This window comes from Prunus mume, linkage group LG7, assembly GCF_029339155.1.
Source record: "Prunus mume cultivar Tortuosa linkage group LG7, ASM2933915v1, whole genome shotgun sequence".
Lineage (NCBI taxonomy): Eukaryota > Viridiplantae > Streptophyta > Magnoliopsida > Rosales > Rosaceae > Prunus > Prunus mume.
The window spans coordinates 15706547-15727340 of NC_142704.1; the positions used below are offsets into that span (position 1 = coordinate 15706547).

At 36.1% G+C, this 20794-nt stretch overlaps 1 protein-coding gene and 1 pseudogene across 1 annotated transcript; both read right to left on the minus strand.

The window, feature by feature from the left end:
• Window positions 1-6626: 6626 nt before the first annotated feature.
• Window positions 6627-7857, minus strand: LOC148915581 (fruit bromelain-like). Its single transcript, XM_089041953.1, has 2 exons — window positions 7350-7857; window positions 6627-7231 (listed from the first exon to the last, which is right to left on the minus strand). Exons 1-2 carry the CDS (start codon window positions 7855-7857, stop codon window positions 6627-6629), a joined length of 1113 nt encoding a protein of 370 aa, XP_088898079.1.
• A 9850-nt stretch (window positions 7858-17707) lies between these two features.
• Window positions 17708-18885, minus strand: LOC103337008 (serpin-ZX pseudogene; annotated as a pseudogene).
• Between the last annotated feature and the right edge of the window lie 1909 nt (window positions 18886-20794).

Sequence of the window (20794 nt, forward strand, 5' to 3'; positions counted from 1 at the left end):
AAAAAATTTCATACTCAGAGAATTAGATCATACCATTTATTTATTTATTATATTGATTGAAATCTTAGGGGGAAAAAATTAATGGCTAACATGTGAAATATGGGAGGGAGAAGAGCTACTTCTTATTTAGTGCTGGTAGTGATAGAGAAACTATCAAGGGCATAAGGAAGATTTGGAAGAAGAAGAAAAAACAGAAGTGAAGGCATGAAGAAGAAGATGACGTGAGAGAAAATGTTAATGCTTTTAGGAAGTTGGGAAAACATAAATGAAGAGAGATAAAATATTATAGTAAGTTAATTAAAATTAATTTAAACAAATAATTATTTAAAGAAAAAGAATTAATTTGTTTAATCTTAACCATTCATTGTAGCCTAATCTAATGGTTAAAAAATTGTGTCAAAACTTGTGTCAAATTTGTGGTGCCACAGATGAGAAATTATAGAATAGTACGGTATTACCACATCAGCATATGATACTCCCATTCAAAATTTTTCATGTGTCCCATTTAAAATAAAATTAAAAATACTAGTACAGCTGGACTTTGACCTCCAATTTTACCCTTTAAAATAACATTAGAAATAAAATAAAATAAAAGAATACCTAGTCAATCTCCGCAATAACCCTACCATGCCTCCTCCACCGTCTCTTTCCCTTATCTCCGCCAATTCTTCTTCTTTTTGTTTTTTTTTTCTCGACAGTATCATTGAATCCATCTTCCTTTTATACAGTCTACCCTCCATTTCTCTCTCCCTCTCCCTCATCAGCTACCACTTTATTTTATAGTTAGTTTTAAATTCACATCCCAAAAGAACTTCTTAGGGTTTTTACTTCAGTTTGCTTTTCTGTAGAGTTTTTCCCTCATGGTAATCCTCAGAGGGTGATGGTTAGAATACAAAGTAATAAGAAATTGGAACATGAGGTTTTGAGGCGAGGAAGACGACTCCATGGAGAAACTGAAGGATTGGGAGAAGATGAAGGAAGTTGAGAAACGATGCACATACAAAGAGTTGGGTGCCTTGGTGGGGATCTTGGACTTGTAAAGAGCTCGGCCAATGGAGAAATTTATGTTGTTTGTAGAGATGGAATTGCAGGTAGTATAATTAGCTGGAGGAGAGGTTTGAGATGTGGGTTTGTTTCCTTCATTGTAGAAAAGAAGAGGAAGCTGAAAAGGAAAAGGGAGAAATAAACGGAGATTGGGGGTGGAGGAGGACTCCCAGTTGAAGGATTTTTTATTTTTTATTTTCTTCATTTTTAATTTAATTCCAAAGGGTAAAAATGGAAGTCAAACTCCAGTTGTATAAATAGTTTTAATTTTCTTTTAAATATATATGACACATGGCAAATTTTGAATGGAAGTATTATATGCTGACGTGGTAATACCGTATTATTCTATCATTTCTCGCCACGGATCCGCCTATATATATATATATATATATATATATATATATATAATGTTCAGCACAAAAAAGAGTTTCGTCAACACAATGGACATTCCTCATGGGATGTCCTACAAATTTATTCCCAGAACATCCCGCAAGAGAACAATGCTCTTATATGGTACTTTCCAACACTACTCACTTGTTCTATTTCTTAATTCTTTTATTTTCTTCCCCAAGTAGAGTATAAATTGCCGTAAGCATAAGGCCATCAGTAATGAATGAAATTATATATATATATATATATATATATAGAGAGAGAGAGAGAGAGAGAGAGAGAGATCTTTCAAATAAGCTTATTTTAGGGACACCTTTGTAGGGCCCACTCCACATTTTATTACACTAATCCAAATATTCTATGTTTTAGATAATCATTCAAAGATCATATCTACAAAAAAAAATCACTTGAATCCGATATCGTTTGACCACTCAATTGTATTATTGAAATTTTAGTACATTCGTAAAGCACACCGTGTTAATTGATTTTGTAAGACACAATTGGATGTTGAAGCAGTTTCCGATTTGACTAATTTTTTGCAAAGACGATCTATAAATGTAGACTTAAAAATATAGATGGTTTGTTTAGATCGTTGGGAAAAAATTTATATGGTACGCTAAAGGGCGTCACTCAAATAAAATGATTTGAGGGATCCACCACAGTCCAAACAATCTTTTATTTTTTATTTTTATTTTAATGTTTTGTTGGTGCTACTCAGTCCAAACAAGTTGCACCTACACAAAATTGGATGATTTTGGTCATGTTGGTGACCCCACTTTCATCTGTCAAATCTCCACCGCCTATTCTCCCTCCCCCTTCCTTTATATAATAACCCCTCACCCCTCTCATTGTTTGTCTAAGTTCTTTCTCTTATTTGGCAATTTGGCACTCTCACCACATTTCTCTGTCTCGCCATCCTCTGCACTCCACTTCAAATTTCTCTACCCCTTCAAGAAAACCCAATGGCTTGCTTAGAGGTCAGCAAGGAGGTGAGAAAAAATGTTTCAAATTACAATGCCCTTCTCTCTCTCTCTACCCTCCTTGAGCTCCAATTTGCTCAGTTTTTTCTTTTCTTATATCTTAAATTCTCTTTAAGAAATATTTTTTCCATTTTTCTTAACAACTTCCAGGGCAAGTTCAAAGAAGATGAAGATGCATGCACTCTGGATGGTACAGTTGATATGCATGGCCAGCCTGCAATCACAGCAAAATCTGGAAGATGGGTTGCTGGGATCATCATTCTTGGTAAGCTCCACAAGAAAACAGAACACACAAAAATTTCTTAGTTTATTGGGTTTCCTTGATAGTTTGTGTTAATCTTGAATTCCTTGAAGCTCATGCACACTTTTCTTTTTCCTTTTTCTTTGGTGATCATTGAATTGGTCATTTTCAAAAATAAACATTTGGTCACTTTCCAAGGTCCTCTGATGTTGGGGCTTAGTTTGATGTCCTTGTTGCCTTATTGCTTGGTTCTCACTCAGCTTATATACACAGTAACTTTAGGTGGTTTTATATCAGGAACATTGAAGAACATCCAAACAAACTAGAAAACAGAGTTTATCTGAAATGAAAACGTGTTTATAGATCAGCAGTTGGAAGAGGAGGTTTTTTATTTTTGGGGTGGGGGTTTGGGGAGAGATATGATCTGTCAAATACAAGTCATAATAAGTGGAAGGGGAAAAAGACAATATAAGTGAATGGGAGAGGTAACATTTGGCACTGAAAACCAAACCAAGTGTTGCAGAGACTTTGTTTGTTGCATGCTGGGTTTTAGCCACCTCATAATCACCATGTTTTTAGAGAGAGAAAAATAGACATCATAGCTTGAAGAGAGAGAGAGGAGAGAGAGAAGCCTTAAAGGCTTGAGTTACAACTTTAGTTTCAACTAAACGACTTGACAAGAGAATTGAGAAAATGGAGTTAAGGTGAGGAAAGCGTGCATTCAGAGTAATACGTGCCGGACACGTAATCAGTCCCTTGATCTTCCGTGACGTGGGTTTCTGCCACGTGGTTTTCTTCAATATTTAGGCCAAACAAAATTTTATGGAAGCAATTGCCCCCAAAAAACCTCCAAATTTTTCCGTAACCGCAAAAATTAGTCTCTGTTTTTCTTTTTTAGATTAATATGAAAATGTCCTACTTTCCAATATAATTTTGTAAAATTAGGAAATTAAATAATTTAAAGCATGACTGTAAAATCAAATAACTTTGTCACACCCTAAAGATTTTCTTCTTTTTTGCCTTTTTTATTAAAAGACATAAAGGGAGCAGCATACCATACAAAACAGTCACGATCACCGCACAAGTTTAGGTCAATTTAGGTGTTAAAAAGACAAAAAAATAATGAAAATTTCATAGACTTTTATTAAAATATTGCATATTTAATTTTAAAATAAAATTGAAAGCATTTGCATGGATGGCCCTTGTCGCAATTTTGTTTTTTTTTTCCCGAAAGGAGCCTTTCTTTCTACCAAGACTATTTCATAGTGAAATGGTTTACACGCCACAATTACATTAATTTTACTGTGGCAGAGCAACCTAATTATATTTGCATGCTTTTATCACATTTTCTTGTGGTGCTTGTCAACTTGCTGAATATATAGCCTGAGTGCGCATGATGATTGATGCTTATTAATTTCTGGCCGGTGATCTGGTGTGGAGGAGTCTGATTTCAGTTAGCTATGATTGAAACAGAAGATGGACCATTTGTTAATAATTGAGATCTCAAGCTATGATTTTGTTTGATGAATTCTAGCCATATGTGGTCTTTGATTTTGTTTTCAAAGAAGTTTTGGGAACTTCTCTTTTCCATTCTTAATGCTTAGGAATTTTCTTGGAAGCAACTCTGAAAATGATTTCTCTAATCACCCCGAAAGCCTAAAATTGATGCACATGAAACTTCATTACCCTTGGGATGTTTTGGGAACGATTTCTCCTAGAGCTTAGGCGTGCAACCAACAATATCAGTAGACTGCTTAAGATTGGAGAAGGTGGATTTGGGAATGAATGTTTATAAAGGTTCAATGAAGTCTTGATGGTGCCAAGGGTGATCCAATCGCGGTTGCCATCCCATTAGAATGCTTAACAATGATGGCTTACAGGTATATATGGGGTTTAAGCATCTTCCTGTTAATTGAATTGTTAAACAATGCCCTCAAGAGTTTTTTCCTTTATCACAGGGTAAGTGTTTGATAAAATGTATTTGGTTTTGTTCTACGAATTCAAATGACTTGGTGGCGTTTAATTTTTCTTGACTCTTTTGCAGAGAATACTTTGAATAGAAAACAGAGAGATGTTGCAACGAGTCTCATATTTGTTTCTTTGGTCGTTCATTTTATGAAATGGTGGGTTTTGTTATTCTTTCATCGCGAATTTTTCAAGTGGTATCTATTTGTTATTATGTTATTTCTTTCTTGAGTTTGTTGTTTGGTTCTTAGGTTATATAAGCAACATGGTAAAAAAATCCTCACGAGAGTCTCTAAAGTAATTATAGTTAAAATGGCTAGAAAGCTATTATAGCAAACTACTTAAAAAGTATTTTGGTTCGGCGCGTTAATACAACAAATGATGATAACAAGGTAAACCTTTTTTGCTTTTCAGCAAGTACAACATTAAAAGTTATGTTTTTGTAATTTATTTAAATCCCTATTTAAGAGTATGTAACCTTCCTATTGCTTATGGTTGTACATGAAAATAGTATATTGACAAAATCTCATACCAGGATGCAGAGTGTAATAGGCATGTTTCACTTGTCTCTTTGGGTTGGAGTCTTCTAATTTTGAAAGAATGGAAAAAAAAAAGAAAACAGAGCAATAAGTATTGTTTTATTGGAGAAATATTTACTTTACCTACCTATAAGTTAATGATGACAAGTGACAAATATAGGTGGCGTAAAAATGGTGCACTTTAGCAAGCTCAAACATGCAAATGTTCGTCATATCATTTGGACCTACAAAACAGTTTCTCGGATTAGGTATTGTTTTTATTTCAAATTAGAAAAAAATTAAAAAATAAAAATCATAACTTTGATGATGGTACTCTAATTTTGTAACAACGTTTTTCTTTTGGTATAGTAGAAAACTTAATCAAAGACATAAAGACTTTCTACGCCAGATACTTTATCACTTTAGCATCTCACAAGTGAATGAGTTTACACTTTAATTTATTTTGTACTCATTTTTATACCAGTTTTACAAACATCGTACCCGTTGCTATGTGAAGAAATTAGAGCACAAAATTAAGGTAGCAAATCATGAAACTGTTCCTTTAATCCTCAAGCAATTTCTTATTAATTGTTTTATTGTTAAACAAGGCTTCTTATATAGAAATGAAAGGATTTTCCTTTTGTCTCTTGATTTTTGAAAATAACACTGCTTTTGGTACAATTTTCTTCCGATAATTGGAGTAGGCATGTAGCAAAGGATAAACTATCAAAATTGAAGGTGAGTATACATGTTCCCAAATTATGCTAAAATTTTGTCAATTACAAATTTAAAAGTATATGATTAAACTTGTCTCATCTCATGTTATTTATGTATAGATTGACAATGAAAAAGTGAAAGATCATTTAGAGAGGAACGGGTGGCGTAAGTGGTCTTGATCGTTGCATGTCTTCCTCCTATGTGCATATTATGTAAATATTTATCTAAAACTTCTCTTTTCCATTCTTAATGCTTAAGACTTTTCTTGGAAGCAACTCTGAAAACAATTTCTCTGATCACCCCGAAAGCCTAAAATTGATGCACGTGAAACTTCATTACCCTTGGGATGTTTTGGGAACGATTTCTCTGATCACCCCGAAAGCCTAAGACAGCAAAAATCATTCTTAAATTAATTTAAATTAGGAAAAAGAGGCTTGGCCACTTTGATTGGTTTCATTTGTTGGTTGGTCACATACTGAGATTTCTGTTAAGTTGAATACGAAAATTTGGGATTAACAATATTTTCTCATTGGAGAGGCTTAAATTATTGACCTATTTATCGAATGGAAGACGATTTTTATTTAGGATGATACCAATTCAAGTCAAACGCATGAGGCAAAGACTATATAATTAAAATAACACCAAATTAACTCACATATATCAGATCAGACACACTTCCTAGACTGGATTCAATTTTATTTCAATTTATTAAAATGACACGAAACTACTCCAAACCAAACAAACTTTCATACTTTTCCCTTCCTTTAATCGTCATATATCCTCCAAGAGTTGAGGATAGCTAGCCAGCATTGCAATGCCACAGTGACCACCGGGAGTGCCGTCATTTTTCAACAATTTCATGAACCCTCCTTCACCCCACTGTTCACCCCACGAGTTCTTGAGTATCCAGTACTGGTCATTGGTAGCATTGTCGATCCGCATCCCAACAAGTAAAACCGAATGGTTAATGTCTGTGCCACATTCCGAGCGATATATCCCGCCTCTGTAATGTGCAAAGTTAGTGCCGTGGGCATCGATCCCGACCACTACTGGCTGTTCGCAGAGAGCATAGGCGAGCTGGGCCTCATTCCTCGGGTTCACCACTGCATAGGCATCGATCTCTAGACCATCTCCTTTTTCCTTGACAGTGTCACAGGTTCTTTGGATACCCTGGTATGGGTAATTTTGTTCGGTGTTTAGACCACCATTTGAGATAATGTAAGCGAACGCATCCGATACACTTCCACCTCCGCACCCGTAGTTGGCAGTATCGCAGTCGATGAGCTGTTGCACGGATAGCATTGGAGGTGGAAATTCGAAAGTTAAAGCATGAACAGCTTCCACGGCTGCAGTGGTTGCAAACGCCCAACAAGAACCTGTACATATAATATAATATTACAATTAGAGTTAGACACACAATATATGTATAAAATAATTAGCACACAATAAGAAAAATGAAAAATGAATTCATATGTAATGGTTGCAGTACAATACCACAAGCAAGTCCTTGACTCCTTATGCTTTTGATACTGGCATAAGATTCTGACCAGTCAATGCCCCCGCCACATATTCTGCTAAAGTCATCAAGGGAGGTAACTCTCTTTTTAATCCTCTTGTTAGAAGGAATAGGAGGCGGATTATGCAGGGTGGGTACTGTGCAGAAGAAAGCTCTCTTTTCATCCTCGTCCATATCAGAAAACAGGTTCAACCCGACCGTAAACGATTGCTTTGGCCCCTTCATGAAGTTCTCAACAAAGTTGAATGACTTCTTGAAGTTGGCGAAACGCCTCTCTTTCTCTTCATCGCTCGAGTAGACCCGCTCGTACTCTTTCATCCACTGCTCAAATGCTTGAGCAACATCTGCAGGATATCCGTCGGATGATATTGATGTTGCAGTAGGGGATGGGGATGGAGATGTTGCTTCTTCAGACATTGCCTTCGCTAGCAACAACATTAACAGAGACCATATGCCAAGGTTTTTCTTATCAAACCCAAACCCCATTGCCAATGAGAGAGAGAGAGAGAGAGACCCTAACTTCACAAACACAGAAAAGAACTTGAGAGAGAGAGAATGAGAGATATCCTAACCCCACAAACATAGAAAGGAACTTGAAAGTAATATTAGAGCAGGTCTTGCGACTCTAGAGAGAAAGAGAGATATCCTAACCTCACAAACACAGACAAGAACTTGAAAGTAATATTAGAGCAGGTCTTGCGACTCTACGAAGAGACATGTGTTTGTATTTATATTCGTTCTCATGCTATGAACCATAAAACTTCAACTTTATGTTCCAATCTCACTATGCAAGTCTAGGAGGAGACGTGTGTTTTGTCCATATTAGAGTTAGAGTACTTTCCAAATATGTACATAATTGGGGAATGGTAAATAACCTGGACACTAAAGGGAATGGTCAAGCCAATCTGTTTGCTACATGTGATAGGTTAGGTTGCTCTCTCTCTGTGGTTGTTTATTCTTCATACGATTAAAAAAAAAACAGAAAAAGATTCTTGGCCACTTTGATTGGTGAACTTTTTATTTTATTTATTTTTTTTCATTTGTTGGTTGGTCACATACTGAGATTTCTGTTTAAGTTGAATACAAAAATTTGAGATTTACAATATTTTCTCATTGGAGAGGCTTATATTATTGACCTATTTATGGAATGGAAGATGATTTTTATAGGCTTCGGTTGAAACCAACAAAGAAAAGAGAGAGTAGGCTTTGTTAGAAACGTGTTAGGTTAGGATTGCTCTCTCTCTCTCTCTGCTTCCTAAGACAACAATGTAAACACACAGACGCGGTTAGGATTGCTCTCTCTCTCTCTCTGGTTGTTTACTATGAGGTAGCTTCCTAAGACAACAATGTAAACACACAGGCGTTTGCAATGACGTGTTTTTTATTTATATTTATAGGCTTCAGTTGAAACCAACAGAGAAAGGAGAGAGTTATAGGCTATGTCAGAAACATGTTAGGTTAGGATTGCTCTCTCTCTCTCTCTCTCTCTCTCTCTCTCTCTCTGGTTGTTTATAGTTTAATCTAGACAGTCACTTGATTCATTGGAGTTGTTTGTTCAGAATTTCTAGAGACAACATAGAAATTTTGAGGATATACCAATATGCTGCAATAATTATCACCTTAATTATTATATTATTATTAAATTTCTAATCTTTCCTCCATTGATAAACATTAAATGCGTTGCCTCTCATCTTCATATTGTCAAAATGAAGCAACAATGCTATTTAATGGGCAGTTGTTCCATGGAAGGAATGACTTTGCTTGCATGCCATGTTGCGGCCATGGTAAAATCTGGATATTACAACCACCGTTTATTTTTTCTTGTAAATTGTGGCCATAAATTTAATGTTACATATGCATAAAATATTTTGTTTACAATATTGAAGGAAAATCTATAGTACATGGTGTACACCAATTTAAGCCTATGACAAGACGATGATGTCCCAACAACAATGGCGGATCCAGCAGAATTTTTATCCTTACACATGTAAAAGTTATAATAATAAAAAATTTCGACGAAAAATACCTTAAAAAATTAAACAATACTGCTATCATCCTAAATTCATAGTAAAAAGACTTGTTTATGTATAAATATTAGAAAATCTTATAATAAAAAATCAACAAAGAATTATTAGAAAATCTTATATGAAGAAAATAGAAATAGTGTGAGTCTAATGTGAGAACTTAGAAACTCTAATAAAAATATAAATAATGTGAGTCCAATATGAGATTTTGTTTCACATATTGACTCTATTTTTGCTTCTTCAAGTCCCAAAAAAATGCTACTTTTATAAATTCTAGAAATAAAATATTAAAGTTATTTATAGGATTATTTTCAAAATTAATTAAGTTGAAAAGGATTTTACAGAAGAAGAAAAGAGAAAGAAAAAGTTGTGAATATATGTAAGAAAAAGTTGTGAAAAAGAAAAAACAGAAAAAGAGGCTTGGCCACACTTTGATTGGTGACCTTTTTATTTTATTTTATTTACTTTTTTTCATTTGTTGGTTGGTCACATACTGAGTTTCTGTTTAAGTTGAATACAAAAATTTGAGATTAAAAATATTTTCTCATTGGAGAGGCTTATATTATTGACCTATTTATGGAATGGAAGACGATTTTTATAGGCTTTCGGTTGAAACCAACAGAGAAAGGAGAGAGTTATAGGCTTTGTTAGAAACGTGTTAGGTTAGGATTGCTCTCTCTCTCTCTCTCTCTCTCTCTCTGGTTGTTTATGGTTTAATCTAGACAGTCCACTTGATTCATTGGAGTTGTTTATAGTTCAGAAACGTATGGCTTTGGAGATTAGATAATTTTTCAAGGTTTTCACCAAATCCATTTGCTTTTTTGTTTGATAAGGTCAATCAATTTGTTTCCTTAATTTCTGAATTATTTAAGTTAATACGCTAGAGAAAAAAATAATTTAATTTAGAGACTTAATCACTTACCCAAAAAGAAATTTGGAAATTGAACTATAAACGAAGTATTAATTTAATATGGAGATTCGATTCCAAAAGAGCAATATGCTCCTCTGGAAAGATAATGTAAGGCAAAACAAATACACCTAACAAAAGCCCCATTGGATAGGCTACCACCGTTTTGGGCTTAACCCCGCTTGACCTATATACTTTTCCCATTCCATTCAAATTTTGCGTTGCCTACCAAAATTATTTTAAGAAGGATTTTTGCTGTTTAGGAAACAATTAATTATATTTATTCCTAAAAATTAAATTTAAAAACAGCAAAAAATCGTTCTTAAAATAATTTTGGGGAAATACTGCATGAATGACGCATGTTTATTTGTTGCTATAGATGCGTTTGATAAGTGATATTCTATATTATTGTTTATATCATAATTATTCATTAACTAATACCTTGATGGCTTACAAACTTCCTATTGTTTCTGTTTTATTTATTTATTAATTTATGGTTTACGAGTTTTATAGTTTTTATATGTAGTAGTCATGACTTCTATTGCTATTTCATATTTTCATACAATTCTAACCTTATCATGGTTTAGTTTTTTTTTTTTTTTAAGCATCATTTTAACTTATTATTATATCTTATGATGACTTTGTATTATACAAGAGATCAGGGCCTGAAGTTCCTTGATCAAATCAAAATCTAAAGTTATTTGATTCTAAATAATTGAGGGCTTGAAATTCATCAATTCCAATTGCACTCATTTGCCGCACGCCAAAACATTTTGTAGATCTTTACCAAACCCCGATCAAGGGCAAAGAAAAAACAGCTGAGACACACTGGTTTGAAGTTGATCTTATGGGCTTGCACCTTAATTATTATATTATTATTAAATTTATAATCTTTCCTCCATTGGTAAATATTAAATGTGGAGCCTTTTGGATCACTATATATACCCTGCTTATTGGTGCATAAAATTCAGATTTTGCATAAAACTGACATTGTTTTATTTGGATTGCTATAATCTTCCATTGCATTCAAATCAATCTTTGGGGAGTGATGGATCCAAATGAAATTTTAAAAAAAAAAAACTAATCAAAACACAAAGCCCTAATCAATTAATCAAAACACAAACTTTAATCAATTAATGAAAATACTATCAATAACCCCTTAATCAATTGTTGACGAGAGAATCAGTATATACTAGCAGTATATATACAATATACTGCTAGTATATCCAGAATGATATGGTTACTTGTAAAAACCCCTTAAGAGGAAAAAAAATTTGGAAATTGAATTACAAATGAAGTAATTGTACTCTTATTTAATTTTTGAAAGCTAAGCTATTAATAATAGCTTGAGGGTTTAAGATTCAGCCAAAACATCTCCTTCCTTAATTTCTTCTTTTCCAACATATGGCAAGAAACAGGGCTTAGACTTTTCATCGTCGCTACGATCAGCAAATAGGTTGAATGACTCCTTGAAATTCTCCACAGACTCAAACGACTTCTTGAAGTAGGCGAAACGTCTCTCCTTTTCTTCATTACTTGAGTAAACGGGCTTGTACTCGATTATCCAATCCTCGAATGCTTGAGCAAGATTAGCGTTTGCTGGATTTTGAGGATTTTCCTCAGACATTGCCTCCAAGTTCCCAAGCCCGACAATTACTGCTGCTAGGAACAATAATATGACAAAGTTTCTTAAATCAAAAGTCATTGCCAAACAATAATTTCTTGATCTCTCTATAAAATAAAACAACTGACTATGGAGAAAGATTCAGACCAAAAGAAGACTACAGAGAAAGAGGCGTGGGAGGGACCAGGAGAGAGTAGCCTATTATTTATAGGCTTTGTTAGAAATCCGTGTTACGTTAGGATTTCTCTCTCTCTCTCTCTCTCTCTCTCTCTCTCTCTCTCTCTCTCTGGATTTGTTAATTATTTGTACGATTTATTTTGTAAAATTACAAGTTTACTCCGTATGGCTTTGGAGATTAGATGATTTTTAAAGGTTTTCCCCAAATCCGTTTCCAATTGGTCTCTTTATTTCAAATTTTGAGGTTTAATAACGCGCTAGAGCTAGAAAAAGAACAATTATTAATATGGAGATTCGATTCCAAAAGAGCAGTATGCTCCTCAGGAAAGATAATGTAAGGCAAAACAAATACACCTAACAAAAGCCCCATTGGATAGGCTACCACCGTTTTGGGATTAACACGCTTGACCTATATACTCTCCCATTCCATTCAAATTTTGCGTTGCCTACCAAAATTATTTTAAGAAGGATTTTTGCTGTTTTGAAATTTAATTTTTAGGAAACAATTAATTATATTTACTCCTAAACATTAAATTTAAAAACAGCAAAAAATCGTTCTTAAAATAATTTTGGGGAAATACTGCATGAATGACTCAAGCATTTGATATATCATCATGTCTTTTATGTTAATCGACAGGACCCGCCCGAATTTCAACCGAGGCGGATCCGTCTTGGTGCCGACATCACACTGATGCCGGGCCCACTTACTAAAACCCAAGACATTCTACCAAAATTTTGGCAGAGTCTCTCCTGTAAAATGCCCAAACCAACATTAAACAACCTGCACAATTTACATCAATATATAACCCAACTGCCAGCATGCTTTTAACATACAACAATCCAACATAAAATGGCCTCCGGCCTCAAGTAGTAGCCTAACATGGGCGATAACAGAGCGTCTACAGAATTTGTTTACAACAAACAAGGGAGTAGAAAGAATTTATACAGACCCTAACAACTGACGACAAGCTTGGAGCTCGTGACTTGCTCGAACGCCTTGAAGCAACTCATGTCTGGGGGGCGCAAAACAGAAATATGTGAGTGGACATAAATAAAGTTTCACTTTAAATCAACATAGTAACCCCACCATGTAAAAATAATGCTCTAGCATGCAGTTTCACAATTCAGAAAACCAAAACTCAAAACACAATATCCCAGAGTCCAAAACAACTCCACAACTCAAATCCACCACTCATTCCCAAAATACATGCAACTCTCATCAACCCGTAAATACCCATATATATATGTATATATAGCTAGGACTCTAATATAATATATACTCCTCTCCATACTAATGTACCGGGGAGACAATCCAACCGGGGGATTGTTAGTGGTACGCAGGATTTCGAACACTAACCCGCGTCCAGGGATGAGTAGTCCAACCGGAGACGGAACTCCATAGCTCACACGCCGGCACTGCCAGCGACACGTGTAGCTCACAAATCTCATATCAAGTCCTACGCGCGCAGACGTATCATCACCCCACCGGCACTGCCAACGACGTGTGTGATGATACTCAAGCAATATACATACTATTCTCATACGCCGGCACTGCCAACGACACGTATGGAAAGTGTCTCACACACCGGCACGCCAACGACATGTGTGAGACCCGCAATCTCATGGCCTTCCCACCCCACCGGCACTGCCAACGACGTGTGTGGGAAGCCTAGTAACTAGGGAATGGTACTCACCTACCATACTCATACATCTCACAACCATCCATCAAACTCATATCTTTCCACAATCTCACCACAACAACCTCTCATACTCTATACATAGACAATATAGATAGCCATCCCAAAATCCATATCAACAAATTCATCATACTCAAATATATATGTCTATACTCAAAATATATAGCCAAGATGTATAAGCATATTCAAATCCATCAATCAAATGCTTATTAAATCAAATCACCATTTAAAAGATATGCACAAAACTTTCATCAATAAAACCATGCATATGCTTAAAAACAAAGTCCACTCACAAGTAATCCCAAGCTGCCCGGCCCCGTGAGGGTCCCGCCTGCTGCGAGTGATCAACCGAAGTACCTATTCCAAGATACAATTCCTTGATTAACATCACGTACTTCCAAAACGGAAATTCACGAAAGGAAATACTTAAATCCCCAAGTTCCCGGTGCGCTCACGTCCTAAGGAATATCCTAAGGTCCGGTTACAGTTTGAAATCGCTTCGATCGCACGGCGATCGCGATTTCTCTAAACTTCAAATTATTGAATCGGAACATCCGGGGCTCCGATTCACGATCCGCGAATTCCTATAGGTTTCTAAGAGTACCTAGATCAACATACTTCAATTTGGAAACGATCCAACGGTCAGAACTTATCGAACCCGGATAACGCACAATATGCGAAATCCGTTCGATAGTCAAACGATATCCAAATTGAGATCCGCGAAATCCTACGCACTCGTGACATCCTAAGGATCTCATCAGGACGAAAAACAACTTCACCCACCTTGCCCACGCGCCGCCACACGCGCCGGCAGCGCGCGGGTGTGTAGAGAGATTTCCGGCGACGGAAAATCTCCTAACCAACGTTCACCCTTCCAATCCTAGATACTACTCGAAGAATGGAGCAACTTTTCCAACTACGGCAACGTCCAATTCGGACGGCAAGTGGCCGAATTTCAAATTGAAAACCGGCCAAAACCTAAGTTTCCAATTCGTGAATTTAACCTGCACATCTATCAAAACCTATCCCACAGCGAGCTAGAACACAGAAAAAGGATGAGAAACCTCACCTTACCCATCGAAAATGGTGGTGGAGGAGAGAGATCGAGCGGCTGGAAGTTCCAATCAATTCCGCCACGTTGCAATTTCCGCGAGTCCCGAAGGTTTCGGTGTCTGGCGGGAAGAGAGAGGAAGAGATGGCGGTTCGATCGGGACCGGTCTCGTCGGACGGGGTGGTCGGAGGTGGCGGTGTGAGGAGGTTTCCGATCGGTGAATAACTCGGGAGGGGAAAAATCGCAAGGAGAAGAAGAAGACGCGGGAGAGAGAGAAAGTGAGGGGTAAATGTGAAAAATTTGATTTTACCCCAAACTTACTTCGAAATAATTACGGTTCTGCCACCGAACAAGTTCTGATCGCTAAAGCTTCGTTAAATCTCCGATTCAAGCCTACCGCCTGTCTACGGTTTCGTCTCAGTACTACCTACGCAACCACACCACTCATGGTCCCAAAATCTTCCCGAATAAGAAATTGACCAAAATTACTCTTAACCCAAGAGTAAATTAATATTTTCCCTTAATTAAATTAAATTAGGAAAATAATTGGAGTCGGGGTGTTACATTCAACACGGCGTGTTTATTTGTTGCTATAGATGCGTTTGATAAGTGATATTCTATATTATTGTTTATATCATAATTATTCATCAACTAATACCTTGATGGCTTACAAACTTCCTATTATTTCTGTTTTATTTATTTATTAATTTATGGTTTACGAGTTTTACAATTTTTATATGTAGTAGTCATGACTTCTATTGCTATTTCATATTTTCATACTAACCTTATCATGGTTTAGTTTTTTTTTTTTTTTTTTTTTTAAAGCATCAGTTTAATTAATTATTATATCTTATGATGAGTTTGTATTATACAAGAGATCAGGGCTTGAAGTTCCTTGATTGAATCAGAATCTAAAGTTATTTGATTCTAAATAATTGAGGGCTTGAAGTTCCCCAATTCCAATATTGCACTCATTTGGCGCACGCCAAAACATTTTGTAGATCTTTACCAAACCCCGATCAAAGGGAAAGAAAAAACAGCTGAGACACACTGGTTTGAAGTTGATCTTATGGGCTTGCACCTTAATTATTATATTATTATTAAATTTCTAATCTTTCCTCCATTGGTAAACATTAAATGTGGAGCCTTTTGGATCACTATATATACCCTGCTTATTGGTGCATAAAATTCAGATTTTGCAATTATAATAAGTCCGTGCAATTATAAAAAAAAAGAGGGGGTCACATTGATATAAGTCCGTGCAATTATAAAACTCTAGACAATAACCCAGCAATATATAATAAAACTTTTAAGTAAAACCTAAAAATTGGATGCCATATATGATAAAATGTGTCCATGTAATTTAATTTATTTATGAATTATTCCATTGAATTACTGTTATTTCACTACATCTCAACTGTTGTAACAATATATCCATTTAAAACACGACACGCCGTCAAGCTTTGAGTTTAGTTCTTTATTTTTTGTTTTCTAAATGTTAAATGACGTTATAACCATGATGATGAGGATCCACTGCTCGTTCCTCTTTTCTCGACTCATCCTTCCTGGGTCCTTCTTTCGGCCTTGGTGATCCCCTTACGTAAATCCAAATCTCTCTCTCACACGTTTGAAGCAAGAGCTTCATTTTGAGAGAGACCCAACAAAGATCTGAAAATTTGAACTTTCATATCAAGCAATTTGCTACTTGATCATCTGAGCTTCATTTTGAAGAAACCCCAAAATTGGAAGTCATAATTTTTTCTAGTTTGAGAATTATGTTCAAGGTTCAGAGGGGTGATCAGAGCAAATATGCATGTATATAGGCTTCTCCAGATTTGGATTTCTTGAGAATATTTGAATTGAAAGTAAACAAGCAATTGACAGAAGACCCTCTTCAAATATGTGAGAGTGAGGGAGAGAGGTTTGGATTTATAGAAGTAAATAAGAAAATTGACGAGAGAGCTTCTCTCATTCTCTTTCATTCCCAGAAAAAATCCAGGGCAAAGGCAAAAAACAAGCAATCTATAAAAAACTGACGGCTTCAATGTTAACAGAAGTAAGAAACGATAAAAACTCAAAGTTCGATGACATGCCATGTTTTAAGCGGATAGATTATTACAACGGTTGAGATTACTATAGACTAAAATGCTATTTACAAAGAGATTCTATGTCAAAACAAGCTTGCCTAATTACGCAATCTAATCGTTTCTCTGGTGGTGAAAAAACCATTAGATTATGTACTCTGTCACAAAATGGACAACAGTCGCCAAACAAAGTGCAATAGCTAACTATAAATACCACATCAACATGCTTTTTTTATTTTTTAACACCAAAGACGTGCATATATCCTTGTTTGGTTTCATCTGCACACTTTCTTCAATCCTTCTCCAGTATAAAAGGGTCATGTAATATCATACAATAATTAGCCTACATGAGGATTGAGCACATACCCAACCAAAAACACTGTTCTAGTAATTTCGTCTCTGATCAAGAACATAAATGGATGATCAGCCACAAAATCTTGGATGATCAGCCACAAAATCTTGGATGATCAGCCACATAAATGGATGTCCATATAATTTCGTCCCTATATATATATATATATGTATAGTTTAAGACCGCCTGTAGGCTGTATGTAAAAACTAAGAAAAGCATCCTCCTTTATGAAGTTCTTCACACAAAGCCAAAACTTAAGACCCCCTTGAAACCACCTCAAATTGAAGAGGGATGTAAACATTGGCTGACACAGATAATTAAATATTTTTAAAAAAAAATCCTAACTGAATGGATCAGATTTTTAATACAAAGAGAAATAAACAAAAAGAGGACATATTTATTAATACTTGTCTAGTATAATCAGCCTTGAAGAGGATTGAGCAGCTGCCCAATGAACAACACCGCTCCAGTCATTTCCTCTCTGATCAAAAACAGGAATGGGTGATCTGCCACAAAGTCTACCGTCTTCCTAGGCTTACATGGTGCGAACGAAAAGCTCGCACTGGTCACTGTAACAGCGGCAGCTTCCGTTCCTTCTTCATTAACTTCGATGACGGCTTTATGGAGCATTTTGGAAACAAAAAGGTCCTGACCCGGAGGCGCTTCCACCATCTCTGTCAAGTGGAAAGGAAGCTTCAAACCTAACTGCTCGAGAATGCCCCAAACTTCAAACCAAGAAGTAATCTTAAACTTTGGGATTTTGACGATACCCACTTCATTTATGAAATATGGAATATGGCGATCTACGAAGCCTGGCTCAGAACAAACTCTCTCAACCAGAGCTGGCAGACCATCTTTTTCATCTGGAAGAAACAAGCACATGCAAAAACGCCTATTCTCACCGTATGCTTGTTTGTATGGAAGTTTTAAGACTTTGAAGCCGTCAAAGGCACTTATAAACTGCCTCTTGTAGATAGTCATGAAGGGTGCCTCTATTATTGATCTCCCATTGAGAAGGTGGAAGACATAGTCCTTTGTTTTTGAGTACAGAAACGGGTCATCATCCCAAGTTCCTTTGAAGTATAATGCATTTGCAAAGATGACCCTTGTTGAGCTGTCAACTGCCTGAGGAGGAAGTACTTCTCTAATAACGCCCTTAGTCTCCTTTTCAGCCCATGAGTTGACTTCAGCTCTTGCTTCTTCAGCCTTGTTCTGGAAATCGACATGCTTTTGAGCCGCTTTGTAAAAAGTATCCACCACCTCTTTGAAAGAGGGCTTGAGAGCGAGAGACTTGTCGACCCAAACGCCGTTCCCGAAGGACAGGCAGGGACCGCCGCTGGGGGAGCCGTCAGCAAACACGAAAGGGAGGAGATTGGAGGCGAGGGAGTTGAGTTCTCCAGTGGACATGGACTTTAGGGAAGAGAGTAACTCGTCTTGGGTTGGACCCTTTGTGCTAGCTGCTATCATGCTCAACACAACATGGATGGAGAGCGGCGAGAACACCATGTTCTGCCCCTTGGCTTCAGCTAGAAACAGGTGCCTCGTCATTCTGAGGCCCACGTCAGTTTGGTTGCGTACTGATTCTTTGAGGTCCATTGTCGTCGTAACCACAGAGGGTCTGTGCTTAGAGTTTTGATGTTGTTGTAATGGTTGTTGTGAATGGAGGTGGAACGAGAAGGGGGCCTTTTATACACCCTTAAAAAGAAAACCCTCCGCCTTCTCTACAAGATCTTTTACTTGTGGAACAAGATTACTCTGCTGCCAAGCCAAGCAATCCTAAATTGTCTAAAAACGCTCGGCTTAAAACTTGTAATTAGAACAAATTGTACACCAAGCAATCCTAAATTGTCCAAAAAAATCCTCATAAAATCAGGTAAGTAATATAAGCCATAATTTGGAAATTCTATGAGAGATATATGGCCCTTTATAGAACAATAAATCATGGTTATAAAAGGAATGTGGAGACGATAGAAATCTAAAGAATATTCTCTTAAGTTGACAGCAATATTCATAATAAGATGTATATGCCTCGTTGGAATTTCTTTCATGAATCTGTTTTCTTAAAAAAGTATTTTCTTAGTATTGGACTATATCTAGACATGATTATTGTTCTCTTTGTTCTCCGGCGAGTTTGTAATATTTTTGTCTGCTATTATTTTTTCAGAAAGTAGACTCTTTCTTCCATTTATTTTTTATATTTACTATTATATTTTTATAGAAAGTACGTGAGAGAGTGGCGATGGTATTTTATTATAAAAAGTAAATGGGGCCCAATATATTTCTTCATTTTGAAGTAGGCAATATTGCCTTGTTTGGGAGAACATGTATATTTTGCCTACCTATTTGCATTTTCCCTTGGAGCATGAAAATACTGATGTGTCAAAGGCAAATGAGGTTTGCCTACTCATTTGCCGCTTCACTTGGAGATGCTTTGCACTTCCATATTCGTCTCATTGGTTTATTTAAAGTTAAGTGCTGTTATTTCCACCCCCTCATTCTATTTCCCCACCCATCTTATCTTCTCACCCACCCTATAAATTTGAATAAACACAAACCTATCTTTCCACCCACCATTATTCCTAAAATACCCTTTAATTGTATTTCCATATTTGCTATTACAATAAAAAAAATTCTTGAATTAGCCTATCCCCACCCCAACCTTCTCCTCTGGCGAAAACCCAACAGTCAACACCATGACCTTACAAACATTTAATGCTCCTTCTTCAACCAAAGAAAAACTCTCCTTCTACTGCCAACGAAAAAAACACTCCCCTTCCTATCACCCACAAAAAAAAAAACTCACACTGATTACTCTATCTGTTCCAGAAAATAAAATCACATATGTTTTATTTTATTTTTAATTTCAGAGACTGCAATAGAGGTGTTATTTGAGTTTGAAATAAGGAAAGAAAGAGACAAAGGAAGAAAAGGAAATGGCCATAAATTTCTATCATTTTTAGAGTTGCCCAAAAGCTCAAAGTCGATGTAATTATGGGACTACTTGAGCTTTAGAGTTAGAGAAGAAAGAAAAACAATTGGATTATGTGTGATTGAAAATAAAATTGGGGTTATGAGTTTGCAAGTTTAGGTTTTCTTCTAGTTCCTAATTTTTGAAGAATGCAGGGAGAGAAAGATGTTGATTTCGTTTTGTTTGGTGGGTTGGGAATGAAGATGAGTGTGGATTTCGAACAAAAATAAAAAGAAAAAGAAAATATGGGTGTGGGTGTGTGTGAGAGATTGAGAGAGTTGTCTTCATAAGTCATTTTACAAAAAAAGTACATTTATCTTTAAAATTTAGAACATAAAGTTATGAGAAAATAGGACATATTGGTGAAAATAGCAGCATCTTAAAGTTTTGGTTCCTCTTAGTCCAGGAAAATAAAGAACAAAATCCATTCCTCTTGTTGTGTTGCTCTCTATGTACTAGCCCAATTTACATACATATATATATTTTAAACAAAACAAAAGGAAAAATCGAGCCATGGCTGGGAATGGAGAGTTTCACTC

Coding starts and splice junctions, on each gene's coding strand:
- LOC148915581 (XM_089041953.1), bottom strand. CDS start 7,857: ATGGGGTTTGGGTTTGATAAGAAAAACCTTGGCATATGGTCTCTGTTA. Junction 7,232..7,349: donor GAGTCAAGGACTTGCTTGTG/GTATTGTACTGC, acceptor TTATATGTACAG/GTTCTTGTTGGGCGTTTGCA.